The following is a 26,535-nucleotide window of genomic DNA, read 5'->3' as shown; positions in this document are numbered from 1 at the left end:
GATCAGCACAGGAGAGAAACAAAGCAGAGAATGAGTTTGCTGAGTGTTACGAAGTTCTGGTAGGGGTGTGGAAAAGCCCTTCCTGTAACAGAGGCTGTCAGTCTCCACACCTGGAGATTTTTAAAAACACTTTAGGCACTAATGATCCCAGATGTTCATCTGAGGATGAAGAAAATTGGATGTGTGTTAAGACCACACAAGCCCCTGCTGGAAATCTTTGTCAGCAGCACTTGTGATTTACTTGAAGTCACTATTTTCCGCGTTGTGCTACTTCTGTGGATTAAATCATCATGTGATGTCAGATCAGATATTGTATGGAAGCCTAAGCACATGGTATTGCTACATGTCAAATCTGTCAGCAAAACAAGGATCTCATTTAAACAATTAGTTCTTGAATTAGTTTTGAGATTCCTGTTCTGTTTAATCAAGGGATATCTCAGCTATTCTGTGATAATTAGCACGTTATGATTGCAATAGTTATCTCTTTAGTTACTGTTGTTCTTGCACAGTGTTTACCTAATGCTAGTTTTCTCCCAAACTTTTAGAGCTGCCCCAGTATTTTAAGTTTTATCAAAAATCAGCATCACCTACCTAGACTTGATTCCCAGCTCTCTTAAAACTTTTAAACATAGACTACACGCATAGGGATAGGTTTTTTTTTTGTTGTTTGTTTGTTTGTTTGTTTTTAAAAAAAAAGGCAATATCTTCTCTTTACTCTTTAATATAGTTTGTAGCTACTAAAGGAACATGAAGTATTTCATCATCACCATTATTGAGAAATTTCATGCGGTGGTTGCTCAAATATAAAATCAAAACATTTATTGAGAAATTTGTCTCTTGCAGATGACTGTTGGTAATGTGCTCTTTTATTAATGAGCATTGAGCATGGCAAATACAATTTTTAGGATTCAGGTTGCTCACAAAGTGCGTAAAAATAATAACTCTGACTTTGCTGTCATGGTTTTTAAGTTATGTTCTTTACTCTCCAGAATGAGTTTTCTACTGAATTTATAACCTTCACCATAAACTTGCTTCGTGTTTGTTTTGTTCCCTCTGTGTGTACATTACTATGGGGATATTTGTAAGCACCTTTACGTTGATACTCAACTGTCTGCAGCAAGTGTGTTCCCCCCCCCTTTTTTCCTCTTTCTTTAAACACTATCCCATCTTTCATTTTTGATTTGCATCTCCTAGGTATTTATTTGAATGTTTCTCATTATCATCTTACACTTTTGAATAATTTCTTTCTGGAGTGATTAACTTCAGGTTTCTGATCTTGGGCCTTTCCAAGCACTTTGTTCTATTGGTTTTTCTTGTTAGTACGTGACACGCTCATACACATGTGATCACCAGAACAGCTACTGAAATCTATGATACATTTCTTTGCAGCTCTCAGGTTGGCTGTAAGAGTTTCTCAAGCAGTGGCTATTTTATTTATTTTATTTTTTTTTAGCCATTTGGTAGCTTGGAAATACCAGCCTAACATAATGTCAGAGTTTTATTAACACGGAAGGGATGCTCTGCATCCCATTTCAGAACGGCCTCCCTTCTCCAATGACCTGTTTCTCATTTTGTGTTGCTGCTTCTTAAATCTGGAGAGTCTGGATTTATTTACCATCTGCCCATGGTAGAGGAAAACTGAGTTACAGACTACTTAGAGAAACTGAGCACGCACAGGTCCATGGGCCCTGACAGGAAATCTTCTGAGTGTACTGAGGCAGATGGCTGACGTTATTGCAGGGCTGCTTTCTGTCTTACTCTGAAAGGTAATGATAATTGGGAGAGGGCCTTAATAAGTAGGAAGATAAATGCTGCAACCATCTTCTGAAAAATCAAGAACCTGTGGGAACACGGGCCAGTTGTCTCACCTCAGCCACTGGGAAGATTATGGAGCAAGTCCTTGTGGAAGCTGTTCCCAGGCACAGGGAGGGCAAGGGATGGCTGTCGTAGATTTACCAAGGGCAAATTGTGCTTTCCTAAACAGACAGCTGTTTTCATGAAATGGAGAGCTCTGAAAACAGGGAAAGAGCAAAGGGTGGTGTTAGTGAAATTAGTAATCTAGAGTATTCTCATAGCCAAATTTGAAAAAAAAAAAATAAAAAAAAAATGTCTGGACAGGTGGGCAACAAGGTGGATGAAAAACTGGACTGTGGGGCTCTGAAAGTCAATAGGTAATCAAAGTGGCAGCCAGGTGCAAGTGGTTTTCCTTTGGGATTGATGCTGTTCAATGTCTTCATCTAGGGTGTGGACAATGGGATAGAGCACATCCTTGTCATTTGGGGGGATGATACTAAATCTGGGATGTGTTCATACGCTGGAGAGCAGGGCTGCCAGTCAGAGGCACCTCAACGAAGAGGCAGAATGTGGTGACTCCACATCAGAAGTCAGGAAATTCAGAGAAGGCAAATGCAAAGCTACACACCTGGAGTGGGGCAGCCCCTGCAGTGTCTGGGGACAGATGGCCTGGGAGCATCTCTCTAGAAAAGGAGCTGGGGAAGTTGAGAGCAACCTCAACATAAGTCATCATGGCTCTTTGCATTAATGAAGGCTGGCTCACGTAAGGCAGAGCACAGTAAGCAGCTTGGGAAAAGTGGCTGTGCCCCTCTTCTTTTGGGTACCTGCTTTAAAATTTAAACATAAAATAAAAATGAGCTAGACCTTTTGCGGATGCTGCCTGCATCGGGGGAAATTCTGATTAGATGTAAAAGGAAGCAAAAAACAACATGGTATTGGTTATGCATGGAGCAGGTTGCAGAGAGAGGCTGTGTAAACTCTGTCAGAAATTTTCAAAAATGCAGGTGGACAAAATTGAGCAAGCTGCTCTATCTTGGAAGTTAGTTCTGCTCTGAGCAGAAATTGAACTAGATGCTCTCCAGAGGTGCCTTACTGCCTAAATTTGTTATGCGATTCTGGGATGGGAGAATGAATGCTGCTCTCCTACAACCACCTGCATGAGGATGCTTTCCAAACGGTCTTAGCAAGGCAGCAGCAGCCATTAGTTTTATTGCTGTTGTGTTAGTGTTTGTAGGAATTAAGTAACTAACTTTGCAGAGTAGGATTACCACACATGGAATACACAGTACTCAAGTTAATGCCTTTTTCAGTTAAAACTCAAATTAGTGAGAAGATTGCTTGCTCTGCAGAAGCTTCAGGAAGAGCAGGATGACAAAGAGGAATGGGGCATGCTGTGTCAGCTATGGACGTGGGAAAACTGCGATGAGAGGAAAAGATCTTAACTAAAATTAGATGATACAGCTTTCAGAAATGTTCCACTTTTCACTAATGTTAGATCTATGCGAGTCTGCAAGCAGCCACACGGCTTCTTACAAAGCGGGGGAACCCCGGACAGTGCGGAGCGAGACCCTCCTTCAGCCTCTTCCAGGCAGTTACTGGCTGGAGTGATCCAGAAGGCTGATTGCTTGTGCATTGCTGCCTTGAGCACTCTCATAGCTGGGAGTTGTGCAGAGTTATGAACAGCAGATTAAATTTTGGCTTTGTATCCCAGCGCTAAGCATGTTGCTCCTTCTTGGTGAAGAGAGGCTCTTGATGCCTGAGGAGCTAGTACCGGGTGTTCACATACTGCAGCTATGTGTGCTTGGGTGTCTTACAAATGTTTCACAGGTACAGTTCTTATTTGATAACAAAAATTTAAATTCAGCTGGGACATCTAGTAGCCAGGCACCACAGAAGCGTTGGTGAATGTGCAAAGGAGAAGAGAAAAAGCTGATGGCAATGCTGATTTGTTCCTTTTTTTTTTTTTTTTTTTTTTTTTTTTGTGGTTAGGAGGACATGAGGCAGCAAAGTCAATCTTTTATTCTTTGAGGGTAGTGGAAATGGGCATAAAATCTCCCAAGGCCAAAGTGAGTTAAGTCCCCAGATATCACTTTTACTAGGAATTAATGTAGCCATCCTGATCTGGCAACAATTTTAGGACTATCACTTCTGCAGTTAGAACTGACGTCAGACTCAGCCCTTACTGCTAGGAGTGTAGAACAAAACCCATAGACTTAATTGTAAAAATACCTGAAATTATATTTGTGAACAGAATCCAACAGTTTTGGAATGGTGTTTTAAGATTACTCATACTAAGTTTGTGCATATACTATAAATCCAAGTAACATGAAATGATGTTAAATTACTTTATAATGTGTTCACCATTCGTTGTGGATTTTGTCAGAGAACATCTCTTTAAAGAAAGCAGCTGAGACCTGACTACATTTATGAAAATGCATTCGCTGCTGGCCTTATGTCGTTAAGCAAGCTGTCAGTAGTGGTTTGTTTTCCTTACGATAGCAGAATGAAGAATTGTGGTGTGGTTAGCCTCTGTAAGTTTTAGAGGGCAGCTAGAAATGTGGTGTAGGCTTCATTGATGATACTTTATGACTCGTTTTATGTGGGAGGTCAAACTATTAAAGTGATTTTTTTTCTCGATTTAACTTTTGTGAGCATGATCTAACACTGAACCAGTGGGCTTCTTAATATGAGTTGTAGGGGAATTGCTTAGTCTTAGCTAGTTAGTCTTTCCATGCTGCTTTGGTTGTGTGCATAGCAAAAGAAAGAAAAATATATTGTAGGGAGAGAAAGCAGAGAAACCTTCAAGTGCTTCAGGCTGTTAGGTAGAAGGAGCTATTGCTCTGTGTGGTTTGCTAGGGTGGAAGTGTGTGGGTATCCTGTGTGTCTGGCTCACCCCTTTTGTCCTTCGGCAACATCTCAGTACTACATGACAATACATTGTTTATGGATCACTGAAAAATGGATGTTTTCTCCTTTTCTGTTTACAGGGTGGATCACCTGTACACGTTTTTTGTTCAGTGGTCACCAGAAATATATGGGAAGGATGCCAAAGAGCAAGGTTTTGTTGTGGTAGAAAAGGAAGAGCTTGATATGATAGACAACTTCTTCAGTGAGCCCACTACTAAAAGCTGGGAGGTGAGTGCTTTCTGCCACTTCGTGAAGCGTGTTTGCATCAAGTGTGCATCCTGTTACAAATCTTAGCACTTGCTCTCTTAATGATTTTATGATGTTTCTTTATAATGTTTGTTGCTTCTGATAGAAGCCTTCTCCAGGCAGCTGTCTCACAAATGTACTCATCTTCCTTCAGTACTCCTTTTTCTCCCCAGAAATGGCAGGCAAACAGCTAACAGTTTTCTGGCTTGCAACTAGTACAAGTTATGTAAATATTTTGGTTATGTTATGTTAGCCATTTGCAAAGCTAAACAGGCATATGTTGTTGGTGTTGCTAAATTCATACAGTATTTATATGCTACTAATAAATTGTCCAAAAAGCATACATATATGTGTGAACACCAGCAACTTTGTGCTAGTTGAAATGGATTGGTGTGTGATGTTGTTATACCAGACCCTTGCTTCTTAGGTGCACACAGAAGTTTACGTGTTAGCTGTAAGAGGGATAGGTTTTATACTCAGACTTTTTGGCTTTTTCTTCTGGGAGCTTTTGCTGTCTGTTTTAATAACTTGGTGTGCATGTGTTTGCTACCTGTCTGTCATGCATATAAAATCTAGTTTCTAGAGAAAATAAGCTTGTGTGTGTTTTTCTAATGATATTTATGAACCCTGAAGCACTTTCTGTGCTGCAGTTATGTGATAAATTAAATATATATATAAATATAATTTCCTAAATGGGAAGTAGCTTAATGGTGATTTTTAAAGTTATCTGATTACTAGTCTTGATCTGGTTCAAAAAATTTTACTGCCCTGCTTTTTAAGCGTTTCTATTTCCAAAGTATGCTAAAAAACAGAACTCAGGAATGGAGCTTGTCATTTGAAATGTAGCAGCAGCACCTCTGATCCTAAATAGCTTTTATTTTTACAGTTTTGTGGTTTCTTGATGGTGCTTTGTGAACTGCAGGATGGAGGAAAAAAAAAAAGTCTTCAGTCCTTGCTTTGTTCAGAGCTGAGTGCAGTCATACATTACATTTGATTTCACTCATCAGTTGCTATTTGTATGCCCTTAAATTCAAAATGAAGGAGGAGGACCAATGATCCAAAGAACAAATGTGGGAGGGATCCAGCTGCACCGGGAGCCTGTCCCTTATTGTTTTATTTAAATATGTAGTGGGGAAAGAATTGGCTGGGAATCGTTTTAAGGTGTGTCTCTTTTGTTTGCAATATATTCAGGCTTCACAAATTTAACGTAGGACTGCCAGGAAATCCCTGGTGAAAGCCCAAATTTGGGCATGATTACTGTGATACTTTCACTCTCCCTCGTGGGGAAACAGAAAGTGTAATTGTAGAGAAGCATATAAGCAATCTTATCAAAGCGTGTCATGGGCAGTTGCTGTCTGTCATACTCGTGGGCAGGAGCTCTTGCTGCTGGAGCACAGAAGTACAGTAGATACTCAAAATAAACTGGTAGATGATGAAAAGGCAACAAATGTTATTGAATATTCAAATTCTTTACTGTGCTAGACCTGACCAGGAGGAACCCTCAGTGAAGGTATGTTGAACTATGTCCCTATTTAAACAGCATGGATCTGCTCCAGCACTTCTATCCTAGTAAAACACATACGCTGTTTTCAGATGGACTTTACACAGACTGTTTCTGCCTAAGGTAGCTTGCTTTCTCCTTCCCATAAAATCTTTAAAAGATGCTGTCAATCCAGTTTCTGTAGTTGTTGATTCTTTTCATTTGCTTTTGTGTGGTCTGTAAATACCTGATTTTGCATCTCACTCTTTTTGGAATTCTTTAGTGTGAAGTTGCTTCAAATGTGTGCTTCAGTACAGTGAAAAGAGCTGCATTTAGAGACTAAACAGGCATCTGCAGGGAAGAGGGAGCTTTGTGTGTATTTGGAGCTGGTTTTCAGTTTACAAATGAGTAGTTCTGTGGTTGCCAGTATCCATAAGGTTGGTTACGTTTTCCCCCAGGTACCTGTTGCTGTTGATTTACTGTGATGCTCCACCCCCTAGCCACCGGGAAGCCTAGAGAACAGTCTTTGTAAGAGGAGTTTAGGCACTTCTGATTTAAAATGAAAAAAATATATATATTCAATTTAAAAATATTAATGGCCTGGGAGATTTGGAGAGAAGATAAAACATTCGGGAGGTGGAGAAAGAACAGGGGTAAAAGCAGAAAGACCCATGTTCCTTTAACAGTTTGAGGAGGGGGGGGTCATTTTATGGTGGTTTGTTTGTTTCTTTGCTTGTTTGTTTGAAGTTGGCCTAATTTTACAGTGCAAGCCTTGGTGAAATTGTCCATGTGAGAAATGCTCTAACAGAGGGTTTCCTTTTGTCTCTGAAGGGCCCAGGACTGGCTGAGCCTGTGCTGGAGGTCAGGGTGCAGCTGCACGGCTCTTCCAGCACCCCGGGCAGCAATTCCAGTGCTGCCTGCCTTCACTGGGGCATGTAACTTTAATCGTGCAGGCTGGGTTTTGTCCTCTTTTCTGAACCCCTGATGTAGATGTTGGGGCACCGCTGTCCCTGCTCAGGGGAGGCACCGGTGGATGAATGCAGGCTGGATGGAGCGAGCGCAGCGGAGGTGTCGCTCCCGTCCCAGTGGAGCTGCTCTGCGTGGCTGGCAGGACCAGGGCTTTGTCCTCCCCACAGCGAGTCCTGCTCCTACAGGAAAGCCCTGTCTGTGTTTTGTGGTGTGGCTAACCCTGCACCCAGGGTTTGTCGGGTACATTTCCTTCCCCCTGCCATGGGGCAGGCGTGCATAGGGCCTCAGGGTGTTTTTGGCAGTTGGCAGCTCCTGCAAGTTCCAGCAGTGGTAGTGGAGGCGTTGGGGGGGGCTGTGCAAGCTCAATCCTCGGGTGCAGCAAAAGATGTTTAAAAATGGGGTTAGTAGGAAGGTGTGGGGAAGCCCCGCTGAGTGCTCCGCAGCCACATTTTGAGGTTGCTATTCCGAGATAACTGCTGTGGTAATAAGCTCGCTGAAGGAGGGTGATTTAAGGGTTCCCGGTTGTTTTGTAGCTGAGACTCCTTCCTTCCCCTTTTCTTCCTCATCAGCCCCATCTCAGCCCTTGCTGCTGCTTCCTGTTTGCCATGGTGGCACCGGGCCCTAAGCCCAGCCAAAACCCCATGGCTGTGTGCAGCGTGCCTTGTCTCACCTCGCCTGGAGCCCTGTGAGGCGCGCTGGGGGACCAGCAGCTTTCCCTCCTGCCTCAGGACTCATTTTGGCACCTGTGGCCTGCCCAGGCTGCACGTGGCTCAGAGCGTGTCCCCGTCTCTCAGCACATTGTAGGCTGCTGCATACTGCTACAGACAGGGGTTAGGTGTATGGGCTTGCCTTCTCGTTTTGTTTTCAGCTTTATAGGGAAAGGTGGCATGTGGTCTACCTCTAGCTGTGGGAGAGAAGCCTGTGCTTCTGTCTCACAAGTATTCGGATTCACACCTGACTGAGAAGCGTAAATATTGACGCACCTTTTAAAGTATTATCATGTGTTCTCCACATAAATTGTTAAGAAAATGAGTAAATAGTTTTCTAAGAGTTGTTTATTTTCAACAAAGAATGTTATAAAAGCCTTGACTATTCCAAAAATGAGTATTTTAAAAAACTTGCAAAAACTAGATGCTCATTACTTAGTACATTTCTGACGTGATATAACCGCAAAATATCTGTTAAAGTTGATTTATGTTTGTAGTTCTTTGCGATATTGCTTCTGCTTGAGCTTGCATATACAAAAGAGAAAAAAAAAGTGGAAAAAAGGGAAGTGAAATTTTAAACTTTTTCATATTCTCATGCATTAACACCTGAGAAAATAATCCATATTTTCAAGTAGCTGCGTGAGAGAAAACAAAGAAGCTTGTGTCCTCATGTAGATTCCCAGAAGGAGAAGATGTGTGCATTGTGCCTTGGAAGTCAGTGTGCTTTGGCCTCCTGACTCAGGACCAAGTACGGCTGAGACCGACCACGTGCTGCCACCTGCTCACCTCCGTGTTTATTAATCCCAAAGGACCCTACAGCAGTGGGCGGTCCCTGGGGTGCGAGGACATTCTGACCATGCTAGCCATGCTGTCCTGTACCCTGCCATTTGAGAATTTCCTTACTAAGGTTGCCTGTGCTGGATGTAACCATGCTATACAGTGGTCTTGCTTCACGCAGTGTGACAGAAAATGAGTATTAATTAATTAATTTGCTTCAGTGGAGGACTGACAGAATAAGAGCTGTTTTTCATTCTGGACACCTGTTCTTTCGCCTTAGATCATTACTGTAGAAGAAGCAAAACGGCGCAAGAGTGTTTGCAGCTACTATGAAGAAGAAGAAGATGATACTTTACCTGTCTTAAAGCATCACAGTGCACTCCTGGAGAATATGCACATAGAGCAGGTACGGCTGGAAAAAAAAAAGCAGGTTTCCTTACTAGGTCTGGTGCTGTCCGTGCAGTGTGTGGGTCATTCTACTTTCTGGAGGTAGTATCGATGCTTTTTAAGAGTTTGGAAGATTTGTGCAAGGTCCTGCTTGCTGCAGCACTGGCTCACCTAAAAAGACTTATGTGGAGTTTGAGTTGTGATACTGAGGGCTGGTAGCTTTTTGAGTGCTTGGAGAGGGGGCACCAGTTTTGAAAACTCTTTCACAAGTGATATGAGTGCAGTCAGCTGAGCTTGGAGTACAAGGCCACGTGCATGTCGTGGAGGTGTTAACCTGATGGCATCAGCTGCTACCTCGGCAGCAATTTTTTTGGTTCAGAAGCCACAGCAGAGAGGGAATTATCTGTAAGACACTACCCATGACCTAACCTGTTAAATACGTAACCATTTCTCCCTGTTCACTGCCCAGCTTGCCCAGCGCTTGCCTGCAAGAGTGCAGGGATATCCCTGGCGGCTTGCATATAGCACACTGGAGCATGGAACTAGCCTGAAGACTCTGTACCGTAAATCAGCATCTCTTGACAGTCCAGTTCTCCTTGTCATCAAGGACATGGATAACCAGGTAAGGAGTGCTTGTGGTGCAGGGATTGGACTGAAAGGGCAACATTGTTTAAAACAAAACATGATGAGGTGCTAACCATGCTGTGTTACTAAGTAAGGTCATACTGCAAGAAGGCCTTGGTGTTTTCTTTTATTCTATTTATATTTTCTACTGCTTATACTAAACTTCCAGGCAGGAATCAGCACTAATATAAATAAAACTCTGTAGTTTCGTAACTACAGGTGTTCCTTTTAACAGTGCCCATGGAAGTATCTTCCCTAAGTAACTCAGTTAACAAGCTCTCACAAATAACACCTCTGTGGAGGTCTAGTACTTCACTAGCTCCTAGAGTCACTGTTCCTCTTGCAATGTGTCTTTTAAATTGAAGGATACAGAAGATTTCCAGGACTACTTGCTCAGTTGGTGTATTGCAGTAGTTGGTTCTTTCAACATGAAACACCAGCTCAGAATGAAATATCAGAAAGTATTTTGAATTTTTTTCTTGAATTTCGCAGTTCTCAGAAACAGTTTAATCCTTTTATTCTGACAGATTTTTGGAGCATATGCTACACATCCCTTCAGGTTTAGTGACCACTACTATGGCACTGGTGAAACATTCCTCTACACATTCAGTCCAACTTTCAAGGTAAGTGGTGTTCAATTTCTCAAATTATTTTGTTGGATTCTACATCTGAAACATTTATGAGAAAATTTTATGAAGACAGCATATTTGAGTTTAGAAGATGTGCCAGCTGTTGATGAATGCAGCTAATCATTCATTGTCTCAGTGCAATCCTTTAAACAAAAATGGATGTAATTATCTAAGTGCTGAGAGGACAGTCTGTGAGGGTGAGCAGAGGGCTTCAAGTTGATTGAGGGGCTGAAGTAGGGAGAAGTAAGAAGTCAAAGACTCACCTTGGAAGGCAGTGATATCAAGAACAGCATATAATTTCATGCATGCTTAGGATCACAGTGATGACAAGCTAGAGATAAGAGTGCCACTGAAATACTCCTTCACATCCGTAGCTTGTATTTTTCAGTATTGAATACATTGGCTCTTTTCAACAGAATGCCTGTTGCTTTAAAGATACAAGTAGAATTTTAAAAATTACCAGGGTACCTTGTTCCTAATTTAAATACCTGTTGTTCCTTTTCTTTCTACCTCTTCTTTCTCCCCCATCAAAAAGAAAAGAAAAATTATTATTTTTTTTTAAATACCTGCTAAGCAGTCAGCACTCAGTAGTTTTAGAGTGCCAGTATCCTCACAATTCAAGTATATTTATTTCTTCCCACCCCCAGGTATTCAAATGGAGCGGGGAGAATACCTACTTCATCAATGGAGACATGACCTCCCTGGAACTTGGAGGTGGAGGGTGAGCAAAAGTTTGGTTTTCAAATTGCATAGCTAGCTTTATTTTATCTTTTAATGAGAACAGAGACAACGGTAGTTGCAGGAAAAACTAATGAGTAAAATGGCTGAACTTAATTCTAGTAAACTGTTTAGGACAGATATCTCAGCAATCTGATTTCTGTTACAGACTTAGGACAATCTCCATTGCTTAGAGAGCAACTGATGTTGGGCAAGTAATCTTGGGGAGGAGGGAGGTTGACAAAACCAGATGGTTTGGATAGATAACACTGCTCATTGCTGAAGAGGTTTGCCTCTGGAACATAATCTGTAATGGCAGTTTTGCCATAAACTTCTAGGGTTTCTCACATGGAGTAACAACCATTGTTAAATGGTTTAGTCCGTTGCTCCATAGAACAAGGATGCAGACAGTGATCAACCAGGTCCTAAATTTCAGAAGTCAGTGGGTATGAAAACTAAGGCTGTGCAACTAACTGAAGCTGCCACCAGGCTGCACCATGCGACATCTGGCCATGGTTTGCAGTGGGGGTGCATAAACACCTCTCCTCCTGAGCTAGGAAGGAGCCACATCCACAGCCAAGGTGCCAGGGAAATGTCCCTGATGCCTGCGCCCTGGGACGGTTGGGCCCCGGCCGTGCCCAAGAGGCTGCTCACCAGCAGCAGCCAGAGCCAGTGGCGCCGAAGGTGTGCGCTCAAGGCTCTGTTCTGCTGCGATAGCTGGTATGAACAAAAACAAGCTTGCTTGCAAGTCTTTGCCAGGGTTAAGCCCCTCATGCTCAGTCACAGCAGTTTTCAGAATTGCCTTGGTTCCTCCATATCCTGTAGCTTCCAGTTGTCTGTAACTGTGGCGTATGACCTGAAACCTGATGTGTGCTTCCTTTCTAGTGGCCGCTTTGGCTTATGGTTAGATGCAGATTTGTATCACGGGCGAAGCAACTCCTGCAGCACCTTCAATAATGACATCTTATCTAAGAAAGAAGATTTCATAATACAGGATGTAGAAGTATGGACATTTGAATGAAGTACTTACTGACTGCCTTAAGGACTGGATCCATTAGGCACTTAAAAAATAGAAGGTGCGGGCTGCCTCACGTTACACGCTTTTTTCTCAAGTTGTACCAGAGCATGACGACGCAAAAAATAACCAAGGAAAAACAGAGCTGGTTCTGAGAGGCAGTAGGAGACAGAACATTAAAAGACCAGAGGCGTTTTTTACTCCCTCCTCCAACATTCCTCCATCAGAGATGTGATGCTTATGATAACGTTCATGGTGTATAAATTGAAAACTTCTGTAACTGTGAAAAAGATACTGTGGGAAAACTATAAGTGTCTAGTACATTCCATGTGTATTTATGTTCAGTGTACAAAAGCTAACCAAAAATAAAAGGTTACTTCACCAAAATCTACAGCATACTGTTTGCCATGGAAAAGAATCAGAAGTAGGTGTACACAGCACTTAAGGGAACATGTTTTTAAAGTCTTTTTTATTTATTGTTGTTGTATAGCAGATTTTTTTTTGTAAATGTATTAGGTATGTTTTTTTTCTTTAATGTTTCAGACCTCAATTTAATAAATAATTTCTATTCAGGTAGGTTTCTTAGGCATTGGCATTTATTCTGAATCAATTTATTTGATTTCTGGAGTTAATTTTTATATTTTTATTTTGTACATGAGATTTGGTTTTCATTTTACCCTAATAAGAGGGTTTGTTTTCTGGCAGAAACACTTGAGTGCATAATTCTGGATTTCTCGGAGATGAGGGAGAAGGTGGTTAGTGCTTCTCATTAACTCTGCTGCCACGTTCCTGTTAACAGATCACTGTTTTGGCAGCGTGTGGAGACATTGGGCAAACCGCCACCTAGTATAGACTGTATCAGCTCTGGTGCAGTCAACAGAATTGGGACAGCATGCTCTGAGCATCTGTCCTAGTGCTATGTGACTGTTCATGAAGGACGTTTCTAAGAGAGAATTGTTTTTCTGTATCACCACCAAATGATTCAAAATAAACCACCCACTGTGCTTTTTTTTTTTTTTTGAGCATTTCTTTACAAATTGAATAACTGCTTTGTAAAGGAGAAAATGCAATCTTAAGATTTGGAGAACAATGATATTTCCCTAACAGGCCAGGTCATGTTAGTATAATAGTTGTTTTCTTAGTAATTAATATATGACTTCCTACCTGAAAAAGTCTTGAAGAAACTGTCTGGCTTAGGATTTGACATGCAAAGAAATTGTTGTCTTCGTTTCCATGAAATAATTGGATAATTTTCTTCTTTCTCCCGTCAACACCAAAAAGACTCTGGGTTACAAAATTAGGCTAAACTCTAAAAAGGTCAGTACTACTAAAAGTACATACTTTTGGCAAGTAGGGAAAGTATGACAGAGGACTGGCCATCTTCACTGCTTTCTAAAGAATTCTGCTTTCCGGTTAAGCTATGCTTTTATTTACACAATCCAAATCTGATCGAAACAGACTTTGTGGCTACACTAGAACACTCTCCTGCCGTTAGTCTCGAATGCGGGGTTGTCTGGAGAAAGGCAGGTTTTAGAAGTGGTAGTGTGCTTCCGTGCATTAAACAGTACAGCCTAATTCTAGAATATCGTTAATGAAGTAATACAACTCTAGTTACTGCTCTCCCTTTTTTTTAAATGTATTTAAAAAAGAAAAAGCCAGTGGTTTTCTTTCAAGAGTGTTAACAAATCTTAACTCTGCACAGAAATTTCACAGCCTACAACCAATGCTAGATACAGCAAGTCTGTACCACGCTGCACGCAAGCTTTTCACAGTTCCCATCTACGTGGTCTACTACAGCTGTAAATCAACGTACTGGTGATGCTGTAAAATATTTTCCAAGTTGCTAGTAGCATAATGCTTTGAAGATACCAGAAATATCTAATAGTTTGCTCTTTTTATGGTGGCAGACCACTTACTAGTTTAAACAAAACACAGAAAACAACCAAGAAAAACTAATAAAACCCCAACAACCCCATGCCCAAGTTGAACATTTGCCATACATTTCACTATTGCTCCTCCAATGTACTCCATTATATTATACTTGTCAGAGCATATCTAGATGCTGTGTTCTGTATTCAAAGCAGTGTTGTTCGATCGGAATTCTGTGACCCTTGAAGCTATGAATATTGAATATATGTAATGCAGTGCTATCACAATATTTTCAATAAAGGAATTTATGCATTCAGAAACGCGTGGCAGGCCCCTTCCTTTATTGATCCTTTCCTTTATTCACAGCCCTGAGTACGTTTTAAAGATGAAAGGATCTAGCTTAAGTTACAGGGTGTGCTGACGAATATTGAAGCCTCTCCCCTCAGAAAGAGCATTCCAGCAACATCCTATTTCAGAAGTGTGGTAAGAAGCTTTTGTGTTCTTTGTTAGTTTTCTGTTGGGTGGCACCTCCTCGGATGGGGCTGTGTTGTGTTCCCTCAGGGGTTGTGTTCCCTCAGGGGCAGGCTGCAGGGAGAGGTGTGGGTGCCCAGCAGCCCTGGTGGCTCTCAGCTGGGGCGATTGAGCCTCTCCTCTTCCTCCTGACCACCCTGTGAGCTGGAATCAGAGCTCTGCACGCCCTGCTGTACATTTTTGTACGTGCCCTTTTTACTCTGCCCCAGTGCTTGTGTATTTTTCCTTCCAAGCCAGACCGAGGCCCAAAGCTGCCTCAGCGCACCGCGTGCCCGCCAGGGGGAGGCCGCGGGCCCTGCGGGGAGGCCCCGCCTCGGCCGTGGGGAGGCGCCCGGCGGCGGCCGAGCAGCTATGGCGGGGGAGGAGGCCGCGGCCGGGGCCGGGGCCGGGGCCGGGCAGCTCGGGGCCGAGGGGAAGGAGCCGGGCGGCGGCGGCGCCGAGGGGCAGCAGTGCATCTTCTGCAGGATCGCCCGGCGGGAGGAGCCGGGCACCGCGCTGCTGCCCTGCCAGGTGGGTCCCCGGGGCGGGGGGGGATCGCCCTGGTGGCCGTGCCCGCGGGGGGAGCCGCGTTGTGAGGGGAAGCGCCTGGGCGCGGGGTGGGGGCAGCGCTGCTGCTGGGCAGGCGGCCCTGAAGCGCTGGTCGCAGGGGCGAGGCCCTCGTGTGCACGCGGTGGTGGCAGAGGTGGAGGTCTGAAACCAGGCGCTGCTGTCCCTGCTGCCGGGTGTTGAGAAATCCTGGCTGCAGAAAGCCAGCTGGGAAGGCAGAGTGTGCCTGTGAGCCTCCCTGCAGGCTCCCGAGGTACTTCGATGTAGCTGTGGGAAAAAAAATAAATGTATCCCTCACCTTCCTGCCAGGTGTTTCAGACATAATATTGAATGTCACAGCGCCAAGGGGAAATTCGCCTGTGTTACCCAGTGTCTGCATCCCGATCGGCCTCACCTGTGCGTGCTCTCTTTCAGTACGAAGACCTCGTGTGCTTCAGAGACATCAGGCCCGGGGCCCCCCACCACTACCTGGTGGTGCCCGTGGAGCACATGGGGAACTGCAAGACGCTCAAGTCCGAGCACATCCCTATCGGTAAGGCTGCTGCGTGGAACTTGGGGGAACATCGCTTTCCACAGGCTTAGGCGGTGTGCTGTCAGGTAGTCACAGCCCTGAGCACTGGCTGTGGCTGTGAAACACCGAAACAGGTGGTGCCAGTGAGCGTGGGTAGGGACGTGCCCTTGCTGGCACCTGGCACGGCGCTGGCTGAGCTGTTCCAGAGTAACACAGCGCCAGTGCACGAAGCCTCTGCTGTCTGTGTGCATGCAGAGCAGGTGCCTCTGCGCTTTGTGGGAAACGCCACTCTGCTTTTTACATTATTAACGTGCTGCTCCATTGCGTTTTCCTCAGTACATATGTGGGTTTAAATTATATGGAGAAAAAAGAGAATTCTCTGAAATACGTATTTTATAACACGCTACATCATTTTTCAGGAAAAGGGATAGCGAAGAAAGAAACGGTGTTACAATAAACTTCCATCATTTTTAATAGACAAGATTCTGAAATATTAGAACTTAGTGTTGAGAGACTATTTAAACAAACAAACAAAAATTTATTACCGATGATGCAAAAAAATCATTATATTTGCGTGCTGCACATTTTGAATCATTGTATTTGTCTTCTAAATGTAGGGTAGTTTTCTCCAGAAACAGCTTCTGTATGTGTTTGGCTTCAAGGAAATTCTTTTGCCTTTGAAGTTTCTGTATTAGGATTTTTTTTTAAATTTATTTATTTTTACAGTGATGAAAGCTTTGTCCCAGTAATAAGTAGGACTGAGTGTTTGATTTTATTTTTAAATCTTGTTTTACCTCTGAAACTTTTGCTGTGTAGAGGCATAACGTGGGAATTAGTCTGCATCATTCTAACAAGTCTCAGTGTTTGGTGGTAGTGCTCTGGTTTTGGTGGTGGTGGTTTCTTTTCTTTTTTAATAAAAATATGGTGATACCATGGCTTTGGCCAAAGTTGTTAGAATAGTACCACACTTCAAGTTGTTGTTAGTCTGGAAATGAGTACAGTAGTGATTTTTCATACCAAACTTTGCATGACACTATCTTTGACAATCTTTGTGCATGAGTTGAGTTTTAGTATTTATTCTTTGGGGGGAAAAAAAACACAAACACGAGTTTGTGATCTCAATGTAATTGTTGTTGAAGTTAGTTTTTGTTTGTGAAAAATACCTGCTTCAAATTACTTGACTCAAAGATACACAATGTGTAAAATATTACTTAAATTAAATGTATTTGTATCTCATAGTGAAGAGAATGATGGAAGTTGGAAAATCTGTACTCCAGAGAAATAATTTTAATGACTTAAATGATATAAGGTATGTAATGGAAGCTTTCCGTGTTTGTTGAATATGTTCTTGACTCTTCAAAATGCTGGTTTAGAGATAATGTTAATGACTGCAGTATGATTTATTGGAGAAACTGGGGTTGCACTGACTTACCACATGACTTGTCAAGTCACATGTGCTGGCACTGAATGTTGACTTCTTTCTGATCAATGCCTGGCGCAGACTGCATTCCAACTCAGATTCTCCCTTCCTTGTGGGGTTGGGAGGGCACTTCATACTGCTTATCTAAAGGCCTGCTTCTCCATTACGTGCTGAGCATATTCTCTAATTTCAGCTTCCAGGAGAGGTAAACTTTGTCGTTTTAATCAGGGCACTGCAGCACTATGTTTCAGTCACACCTGCACTCACTTAATTTCAGTGCTGCTGCCTTTGCTATAAGCCAATGTGTTTGGTTGCCAAAATGAAGTGAAATGTAACGTAGTTTAAATAGTGTAGAGTAGAGGGAGATGGGTCTTCCTGTTTAAAATAGGTAGAAACTACAATAATCTAGCGGCAGTTGACTTTCCAGCTGAAAACTAGATATGACACATCTAAGGAATAGCCTGTTTCCTACTCTTCTTTTTAACACAGTGCATCTGAAATAGAGAGATGTGAAAGAAGAGGTTAATGATCTTCTGAAAAAAAAACCTTGAGAGCATAATGAAAGGAAAGGACGTATCTTTTGTTCATGCTTTTATGTAAAAGGAAAACGTTTTGAGTTAATTTCTTAATTCAGTTGATCTTGTTAAAAAACTTAATATGTTCCACTTCCTGACTTAACATCACCAGTGTTTCTAACCTGTTTTTCTTTTCTGAAGAATGGGTTTTCACTGGCCTCCCTTCTGCTCAATATCGCACTTGCATCTTCATGTCCTGGCCCCAGCCAGTCAGCTAGGATTCTTATCCAGACTGATTTACAGAATCAACTCTTACTGGTTTATCACGGTGAGTGTAATGCACGTGAACTTTTCATTAGGTTTTCAATTGCAAGCTGAAAATGTGATGTCTTTCCAACACTTTAACTGTGTCTAAAAAGTCTTTGAGTAATAATTGTAGCAATGACAGAAATAACTGATTACGTTTTGCATTAACTTTTTGAGAGAATACAATAGTAAAATTTAATATTAATGTTTATCATTAATAGGGGAAATAGAGCAACAGTAACATTAGCAGCAAACAAAACAGTAGTTCTGGATTTAATGCATCACTTAGTTGATGTGATGTGCCTCTGACTACACTTTGTAAGTATTTATTCTTTTATGTGAAAGGGTTATATTAGAATGTGAGGGGCTGTGTATTGTCCATGCCTTGGTTTATCCAGCATAGGTGCAAAACATGGCCACCTAATGGCTGCTTTTGTCAGTTCATATATTTTTTTCTTATTTTGTTTATTATTAGTTTCTTAGACTGAAACAAGTGTCTGCTTACACAACTAGTCTTTGTACTGACCTCTGTCGGTAGAGATCAGGAATGAGATGGAACTGGCATTGACTAAATCCTGCTTGAAAATCTCTCTGGAGGACTAATGCGAACTCGCTCAGCTTTGACTCATCAGGAAACTATCCTTGTAGTGTAGCTTCAGCATCCCAGAGTCATTGGACAACCCCAAAACAAAGTTGCTGAGAAAAAGTCTCTCTTCTAAAGAAGAGTATAAAAAGCCTCTTAAAGAGGAAAACTTGGCTGGGGCTCTTGGCTATCTCAAAACACGCAGATTTCTCTGCTGTGTAGCAGAGCATCACAGAGATATTTGGGCCTCAAAAAACCTGTAGCTGTCTAGTTATACTGCTTACTGGTTTGGATTAGCTCAGAGGTATCCATACCAAGTTTAGCTATCTGATACAGATGCAATTCAAAAGGTATTTTGCCCTGTTGTCAAGTTGGAAAATGTTTTTTTTTGTTTAGTTATAAGGACTTGAACGTGATACATATTTAAGAATGTAAAACAAGATTCAGATAACTTCATTTTCAGTTTAACTTCATGCTTATCTAGCTTTATTTGCAAAGGAAAACATGTAGTAGCTTCTTAACACCTATTAAGTTGTTGCCATCTGAAGTAGCTGATGGCATATTTACTGTGTGTATTAAAACATACTGGCTTTTCACCTTTTAACTTGGTTCCTTTGGAGATCTTAGTAAGACCTCAAGCACACGTTCAAATTAAAAGATGAATCCAGTGGGGACTGGTGTTTAAATAAATAAAAAACACCTAAAACAAAACAAACAAAAAAGTGACAGTAATGTAAACTGATTTCAGAAGTGCCCAAGTGAGTCTCCACATCCTTAATGTGGCCTGCTAGAACAACGGTGGCAGACCTCCTTCTACCCCGTTCCTTTCCGAGGGCTGGTGCTGTCACACACAGAAAATATTGCTGCCCCAGCTGTGTGGTAGATGTGTAAATATGGCCATATGGAGAGAAAAGTATGTGTGAGCATAGTGACCTAACCGAAGAATGAATACTTGCCTAATGACACGAGCAGCATGTGAGTGCTCTCCATCTCTCAGTCGTGTACGACTGGCGTGCGGTTTGTGGGTGATGAGAGGCCACAAGATGCTGCTCTGGAGCGTCTCCCGGAGAATTCCCTTCCTCAGAGCCTGGTTGTTCTGAGCACAGCTGTCTTCCAAGGTCCTTAAAACATGCTGCCGCCAATGCTGTTTCTTCGCTCAAACATCCTCTGACTGGCAGAGTTTCTTTTTCCTTTTCTGATCACTTAATGGGTGATGCAAATGTGAAAAAGCCTGCTGTTTAAAACAATCGTATTTTACTCCTGCTGTTGTATGCTTTATCCGTAGAAGTGAAAAGTATATGCTGTGTTCGTCAGCATCACACTGTTGCTGTTTATAAAATGTTTTGGCTTTTTTTTTTTCAGTAAACTGAAGGTTCACTGCATAGTTAATGCATTGCTTTCTCTCTTTCATAGGCTGAACAACTGATTGAGCGACTGCAAACTGAAAACGCTGCCAGTTGAAAGCCCTCCTAGCCTCAGATGACTAACTAGCCCGTTTGTTCTTTGGTTTTGAACTCTGATTTCAGGTTGCACAGTTTGTTGCCAACAATATACCTGGGTAAGAAGGCTTAGTTCCTGATGAGGAAATACAGAATTCATAGCTGTCAACCTAATCCTCACATTTGGGTACTCCAGAAGTCTGTGTACTGCTCTGACAATAAGGCAGTGTATTTTAATGCTAATTTTAGGTATGTGTATGCATATATAATAGACACATACATTATACATAGACACATCCACATATGCAAACAAGTTCTCCCAGTAAAATGCAGGGTATAGCAGCAGAATGTATCCTAACTGCATCCTGTCCTAAGGAAATAAGTTAGTAGTAACAGCATGCACGTGGTACCAAAGGTAATATTTGTTGTGGAATCTAGCTTTTGTTTTAAAGCTCCATTGTTCTGGAATTGCAAAGGACATCCAAAACATTTCAGTTTCCATCTGTACTTGTATGATATATTACCTATGCCTAGTTAGTAGTAGGTACCTTGCAGAAAGTACACTACTAACTTTTCTGGTGCTAAACCACTTTAATATATTACCTGTCTTACTTGCATGACAGTGACATAGTACATGTTAATACAATATGTGCCCAAGATGTGATAATGCTATAAAACATAGAATATAGTTTAATTGTATGTGTAAGTGATTGTATGTTGGACTGGAAGATTGTTTCCCTCTTACGTGCACAATATTTTTAATTAGTTATTATATGTTTACAAAAACGTGAAGAGTTCAGAAGAATTAACTTAGCACGCTGCTGTTCTGCATCATGGTAGAAAAGACGTTTTGAGATTATTCTGATACTGTTCTGACATGAAGCCATTTGGAGATTACTAATGCCTTGGCTAAATTTGATTTCTAAATGAGGTCACGAGAGAAGTGGGTCTTTAGTGCAGTATGTGGCAGGCTTGCATAACAGCAGCCTGATTTGGATTTGGAAGAGCAGGGACTCAGCCTAAAATTGGAACATGCAGGGATTGTGTTCGGAATTGGTTATGGACCCTGCTGAACACTTGCCTTCACTGTGTGACTCTAATCAGTAATGTTAGAGCTCTGTTTTTCAATACCATGTTAAGGCAGACTGTTTGGAAAGTTCACACTCCCGAAACCATGGAGTGGATCTTCCTTGTTCCCCGACTTGGTGCTTAACTAATCAAGTGTCCTTGGCTGGTGCACTTGGATGCAGCTGAGGCAGTGATGGTCTGTTGTGCCTGCAAGATTCCCCGAGCATAATCTTCTCAATGTTTTCCACTGATCCAGCACCTCTTGCCTTAGCGGGACAATGCATTGTAATATTCTTACAGCAGGCTATACACCGTACTTGAGAAGATTCACACCCTTCTAAACAAGTGTTTTCTACCCAGAAGAGGAAACATCAGTCTCTTCTGCAAGAGCTTGTTCCTAATGTCACGTTATTCTTACTACTGGGCACTCACGTACTTTGCAGTTTTAATTTGTAGCGTTAGCTAGGAGGAGTATGAATTAAAGGCACTGAACTTTGGTTAATTCTGTGCAATAGATTAGGAGGCTTGAGTTGGTTCCTAACCATATGAAATATTTGAATGTTAAGATTTTTCAAGAGTTAATACTCTGTGTGTTCTGATTTGTAATTAATCTATGTAACTATATCTAACTGTAATATGTAATATTTAAAGTACCAACATATGAACTGTTATCAGAAGGGATTAATAAATAGAACAAATGCTAATTGTGGAGTGATCTAACCATGCAGCCAAGGAGTTGTGCTGATTATGGTCAGCAGCAGAGCACTCACTCCTCGCCCCTGCTCTCCGCAGGATGGGGCAGAGAATGGGTCAAGATAAACACATTTTAATACATGAAGAAAAGAAGAGGAAAAACCAAGACAAGTAATGTAGAGATAGATGATCGCTCACCATCTCCCATAAGCAGCCTAGTAGTAGTGACTGCCTCAGCCCCCCAGAAATCCTCCCGGCGGTTCTTAATGCTGAGCACGACATCTGGCAGGGAATAGCCCGGCAGGTCAGTGTGTGCCAGCTGTGCAGGCTGTGTGCCAGCTGTGCAGGCTGTGTCCCCCTGCTGCTTGGTTTTGTGCAATAGGCAGAAGATGGGTGTGTTAACAGTGCTGCTTTAGTCACAGATCCCAAACAGCACTGCGTCAGCTACTATGAAGAAAATGAGCACCATCCCAGCAAGACCCAGTGCACTGTCAAATGGATGCAGCAGGAAACATGAAGATGTGCTTTTATGTCTTACATTTGAGGAGGGTCACAGGAATGACAGTTCCTCACACAAGGTGTATAAATGGAGACCCATTCGTTACCAAGAGGAATGCTCAGTGTCTCCGTAGCGTTTTTCAGCACAGACCTGTGTGTGGTCCGTTTTCCTTCTGTATGGACAAGCATTGCTCTCAGGCTTGGCAGATGTTTTTTAATCGGGTTGAGAAATACTTTCTTAAGTGTGTCCCTGCCCATGGCAGGGGAGCTGGAATTAGATGATCTCTATGTCCCTCCAACCCAAACCATTCTGTGATTTTCTGAGAAGTCTGTTCTAATGCTTTGGCTATGTTTCAGGAGCGCTGGCTACCCTCTGGAAAGGCAGCAGGCAGGCCCCATTCGTTGTGTCACCCTCTTCAACAGCAGCATTGTAACACCATTTTCCAACTTACCCAGTCGTCTGACTCCAGGGAGCAAAGATAGCTGCAAAGCTCTTGGAGGGAGAACTTGGCAGCTTTTACTCCTCAGTGTACAAGGCCCAAAGGAAAGTTGTTTACCCGCTGCCCCTGGCTCTGTTCTTTGATCCAGTATTAGACATCCCGAGAAAAGCTGCTTTTTTGACTACTTCTTTAGGAACAACAAAGCTTTATTTGTACTTTTTTGCTCAATTGATTTACATAAACTCCCAACCTAATGCGAGCCCAGAGAATAATACTGCTATGCTGAAGTATTAATTGCCCCCTTCAAAAGGGGTGAAACACGCACATACAATGCTGTTCAAGGTGGAATAAGGAAAAAAAAAAAAGTTTCAGGTGTTTTGACTAAGGACAGCATTTTTAATGTGATTACATTGGTAATAGCTCTTCAAGGTATGCTGAGGTCTTAAGCGTGAGTTGAAATTAAATATATAAAAATGGGAGCAAACTGGTAAAAATCATACCTGAAATTTGACAAACTTGGAAACAGTAAAAAATCTACACAAAATCTCACTTGCTGACATTTCAACTATTGTGCAATATTTATTGAAGTGCTGAAAGTGCTTTCAGTGTTTGACAAGAGAAGATACAGATATTTCCTGTAAAATGAACACTCTCAAACAGGTGCAAAATTCACATGCTTCCACCAGAAGAAAAGGAAGGACTACAGAGGGAGCTGAGAGGCTTGCTACAAAAAACATGAAGTTCTAAGAGAGACTGGAAGAGCTGAAATTTGCTTGGTAGGACAAGAGCACCTTTCAGAAGGTCAGAGTGCACTTAAGTATTTGCAGTATATTTGCAATACTTAAACCTCACATCCTACATTTTTGTGAAAATAACACTAAATTTGTTCCATTGTTCCATTTACGCTAACGGGAGCCTGTTGCATAGAAAAAAAGGTTTTAAAAACTCATCTGTAGATGTTCATTGAAACTCTACGTTGCAGATGAGGAAACAGAATTTTATAGCACTTGTAAACTAGTAGCTACATTCCGTCATGTCCATGAGACACCGTGCAGTCCTGTCTGTACAGAGTTCAGGCCTAATTTTTTATTCTTGAGTGTATCAGTGGACAAACTGACCAACTGTATTGTCTCTTAGACTTCTTTTGAAATTCTGGCTATTGCTGAAAGCAGGAAATGAGACAACCTGTGTGCTGGCCCAGTTTGGCAGCTTTCTGGTGTTGGTAACCATTGCATGGGCACATAAAACAAAAAGACGTGTCACTCTTGATAGAGAATGTTCATCTAAACATGGCAGGCAGGAAATTTGGCCCTATAAATGGTTAATAAAAAAAAAATAATAATACATCCCTCTATAAATTATGTTTTAAATAACAATCCTTGGTTTTGTTCAAAATACGATGGGGCATGTTTTCATAGTCACAAAGTTGGAAGGCCCGTTTCGTTAGGGCTTACTCTGCTTCTGTCTGATTTGGTCAGAAGTACGCTTAGAGCTTTTGCAGATGTACTCCAGTGACACTTACACCAGCCAGCAGCAGCAGGAGTGCAGCTGAGGCCATGTTATTATCTGACACTAACTACATACACGGCTGTGGAAGCCTCTGTTCTCGTTTAACTACCTGCCCCAGTCTTAATTAAGAGCGTGTGAGTCTGTACGAGCTGGACCTGCACCTTAGGGTGCTCAGGTTACGCACTGCCCCAGCTCTGTGTCTTTGGAGAGTCCTGTATTATTTTTCCTGATACCCCGTTAGTCAGCTGGCGATACCTGAACTGCCCAATCCTGCCTCCTAGAAGTTACCAATTATTGCTGCTGCTGAATCAATTGGATACACAAATTGTTAGAATTACGCAAACCACAGGCCACGGCTGTATTACAAGAAGTTTGATGCATTCCGAAATCAAAATGTATCCCCAGGCTTTACCTAACGGCAGCTGAATCCTTCCATGTGTGCTCATCTCATCTCTCAAGGAATGCTTTTCCAACAGGCAAAGCATCTTAAGCGTGCTATAATGACAAGTTATGTGTCTTGTTTTAAAGTGCAAGCCATAAATAATTTTACAGAGGAGTGGTTTTGAGAGCTATGGGAACACCAACCAGCAGTGTGTGGCACAGTACATATTCCCCAGCTTCCAACAGGGTAAAATTGAACACACGGTGATTGAAACCCATCCATTGTTTCCCCCTCCATGCTGCACCTGCATCTGGCTGTCCTGTTCTACAAAATACTTACTTCACCACATTCATTTCATCCTTCCCCCCCTCCATATTTTCACTATCTTTTCATTAGGATGCTATTGAAAAGTGCATTTTTGCATTATTTTGATGCAAATCCCCATTAGGTGAAAATGTCAAACAAAAATCATTCTTTTCTTACACTCTCTGAAAAACAAACAAACAAACAACATATAAATAGCATAAAATAATTATCATTTAAATCAAGTTAATAACTTATAATAAGCCTCAATTTCCTTTTGAGGCAAGAGAATATTCTTATATTAAAGACTCATCAAGTTAACAGCACATAAAAGCTTTTGTTTGCCCTGGTAAAAAGTAGAATTTTTTGTTCCCAATGTATATAGTTTTCTTGCTGGGAAGTATTGTAAGCACAGCTATAACAGCTATCATATATAACCAACTCTGAGCACTGAAAAAGTTCCTCCAGAATAACCATGACGAAAATCCTTATCACTCATCTCTCAGTCCCTAGTTTTAACTAGCAGATCATTTTTTCTCCCAGTTTGGAAAACTCACAACTGTGCTCTGAAAGCACAGCTCAGTGAGGCATGTGAGCGCACCACTACACTTGTATTTATGCATTTGGCACTGCAGGATCTCAACTCTCTGTTGTAAACAGCATTGCTACACTCTGCTGAAAGAAGAGACTTTTTTTTTTCTTCTTTTTATATAAGCACAGTGTCTCAGTGTGCAGGTCCTGCTGTCTTTCATGTCTTTATGCTGTAGCACCCTGCTCGCTATGAAGGGGTATGGTTAAGTTCACCAAAAAGGCTGCAGAACTTTGTGACCTGGAGTATGACGTAGCATCAGAAGAAAGAACAGGTGAAAATGGTGTGAGATACAGAGAGGAAAAGGATAAGACGCACAGATGGTTTGGAGAACAGACTATTAAACACCAGGACTAGTGCAGCTCTCCAGAATACACGCAACATGCAACGTATTTAGGAATCATGAAACATCCTTGCTGTATGTACCGTAAACCATTAAGCAAGTGGTACTTCAGTATACTTGGGTATTTGCATATACTTCACGAAAGTCAACATAACTTCCACCTAGTTAGTTTCACCATGTGAAAATAACCTCAACTTTTGCTACATACCAAGCTCCTGTTTGAAAAAGTATATGAATTCCCAAAGAAGTTTTCAATTCCATGTGTTGCAAACCAAACCCCCCCCCACGGTGAGTCTTTCACAACCTGTAAGAATCGGCGCTGTATGGCAGCAAGTTAGCAATTTGCTTTCAGCAGCCTAAAGCCCTAAGTCAGCAGGGATGCTGGAAGAGCCGCAGGACATTGTAGTGATGATGACAATGAGGGGACAATCCAATGGCAACGTGATGGATTAGCTGATTATCCACGATTTCTGTTCAGAACAGCTATTGTTTTTACGAAAGCTTTATTTGACAATCCTCACCTGTTCTCTCTCCTGCGAGCGTCCCGCTAACTTGCCGAGCTGAAGCTCCACAGCGAAAACCTCTTCCCAGGCGGCGTCCAGGCGCTTTTCCAGGTGGAGGCGGGCAGCACCACCACCGCTCCGGCTCTCATTCCAGCAGCGTGATGACCACGTCGTCGTCTTTTCCTTGCCAGAGCATCTCGCCCTCGAAGCCGACCAGGCCGTGCTTCCTGGCCCT

The 26,535-nt window shown here is 42.1% G+C and overlaps 2 protein-coding genes across 13 annotated transcripts in view; both read left to right on the top strand.

The window, feature by feature from the left end:
- Positions 1–14,441, top strand: part of NCOA7 (nuclear receptor coactivator 7) — an 88,844-nt gene extending 74,403 nt beyond the window's left edge. For 10 of the 11 annotated variants that reach the window (XM_038177749.2, XM_038177750.2, XM_027454589.3 and 7 more), the window contains 6 exons: positions 4,782–4,929; positions 9,161–9,286; positions 9,737–9,889; positions 10,419–10,514; positions 11,168–11,241; positions 12,123–14,441. In XM_038177749.2, coding sequence (XP_038033677.1) covers positions 4,782–4,929; positions 9,161–9,286; positions 9,737–9,889; positions 10,419–10,514; positions 11,168–11,241; positions 12,123–12,258 — 733 coding nt within the window. In that variant the 3' untranslated portion in view covers positions 12,259–14,441. Of the gene's footprint in view, positions 1–4,781; positions 4,930–5,009; positions 6,458–9,160; positions 9,287–9,736; positions 9,890–10,418; positions 10,515–11,167; positions 11,242–12,122 lie in introns of those variants that run through there. The other variant, XM_005009601.6, reaches the window with a different exon arrangement.
- A 523-nt stretch (positions 14,442–14,964) lies between these two features.
- HINT3 (histidine triad nucleotide binding protein 3) lies at positions 14,965–21,744 on the top strand. Of its 2 annotated transcripts, none has more exons than XM_038177755.2 (5): positions 14,965–15,162; positions 15,613–15,730; positions 16,949–17,018; positions 17,846–17,972; positions 19,947–21,744. In XM_038177755.2, exons 1-5 carry the CDS (start codon positions 15,004–15,006, stop codon positions 19,992–19,994), a joined length of 522 nt encoding a protein of 173 aa, XP_038033683.1. In that variant the 5' UTR covers positions 14,965–15,003; the 3' UTR covers positions 19,995–21,744. The 2 variants fall into 2 exon arrangements, with proteins under 2 accessions (XP_038033683.1, XP_038033684.1); XM_038177756.2 differs by having other exon boundaries at positions 15,025–15,162; positions 15,508–15,730.
- The last annotated feature ends 4,791 nt before the right edge of the window (positions 21,745–26,535 follow it).

This window comes from Anas platyrhynchos, chromosome 3 (assembly GCF_047663525.1).
Source record: "Anas platyrhynchos isolate ZD024472 breed Pekin duck chromosome 3, IASCAAS_PekinDuck_T2T, whole genome shotgun sequence".
Lineage (NCBI taxonomy): Eukaryota > Metazoa > Chordata > Aves > Anseriformes > Anatidae > Anas > Anas platyrhynchos.
This window is presented reverse-complemented; position numbering and strand designations above follow the sequence as displayed.

Excerpts from the sequence above, each read along its gene's own strand:
- HINT3 (XM_038177755.2), top strand. The coding sequence starts at position 15,004 with ATGGCGGGGGAGGAGGCCGCGGCCGGGGCCGGGGCCGGGGCCGGGCAG. Across the intron at positions 15,731-16,948 it reads GTCCGAGCACATCCCTATCG|TGAAGAGAATGATGGAAGTT; the intron begins GTAAGGCTGCTG and ends TGTATCTCATAG. Across the intron at positions 17,973-19,946 it reads ACTCTTACTGGTTTATCACG|GCTGAACAACTGATTGAGCG; the intron begins GTGAGTGTAATG and ends TCTCTTTCATAG.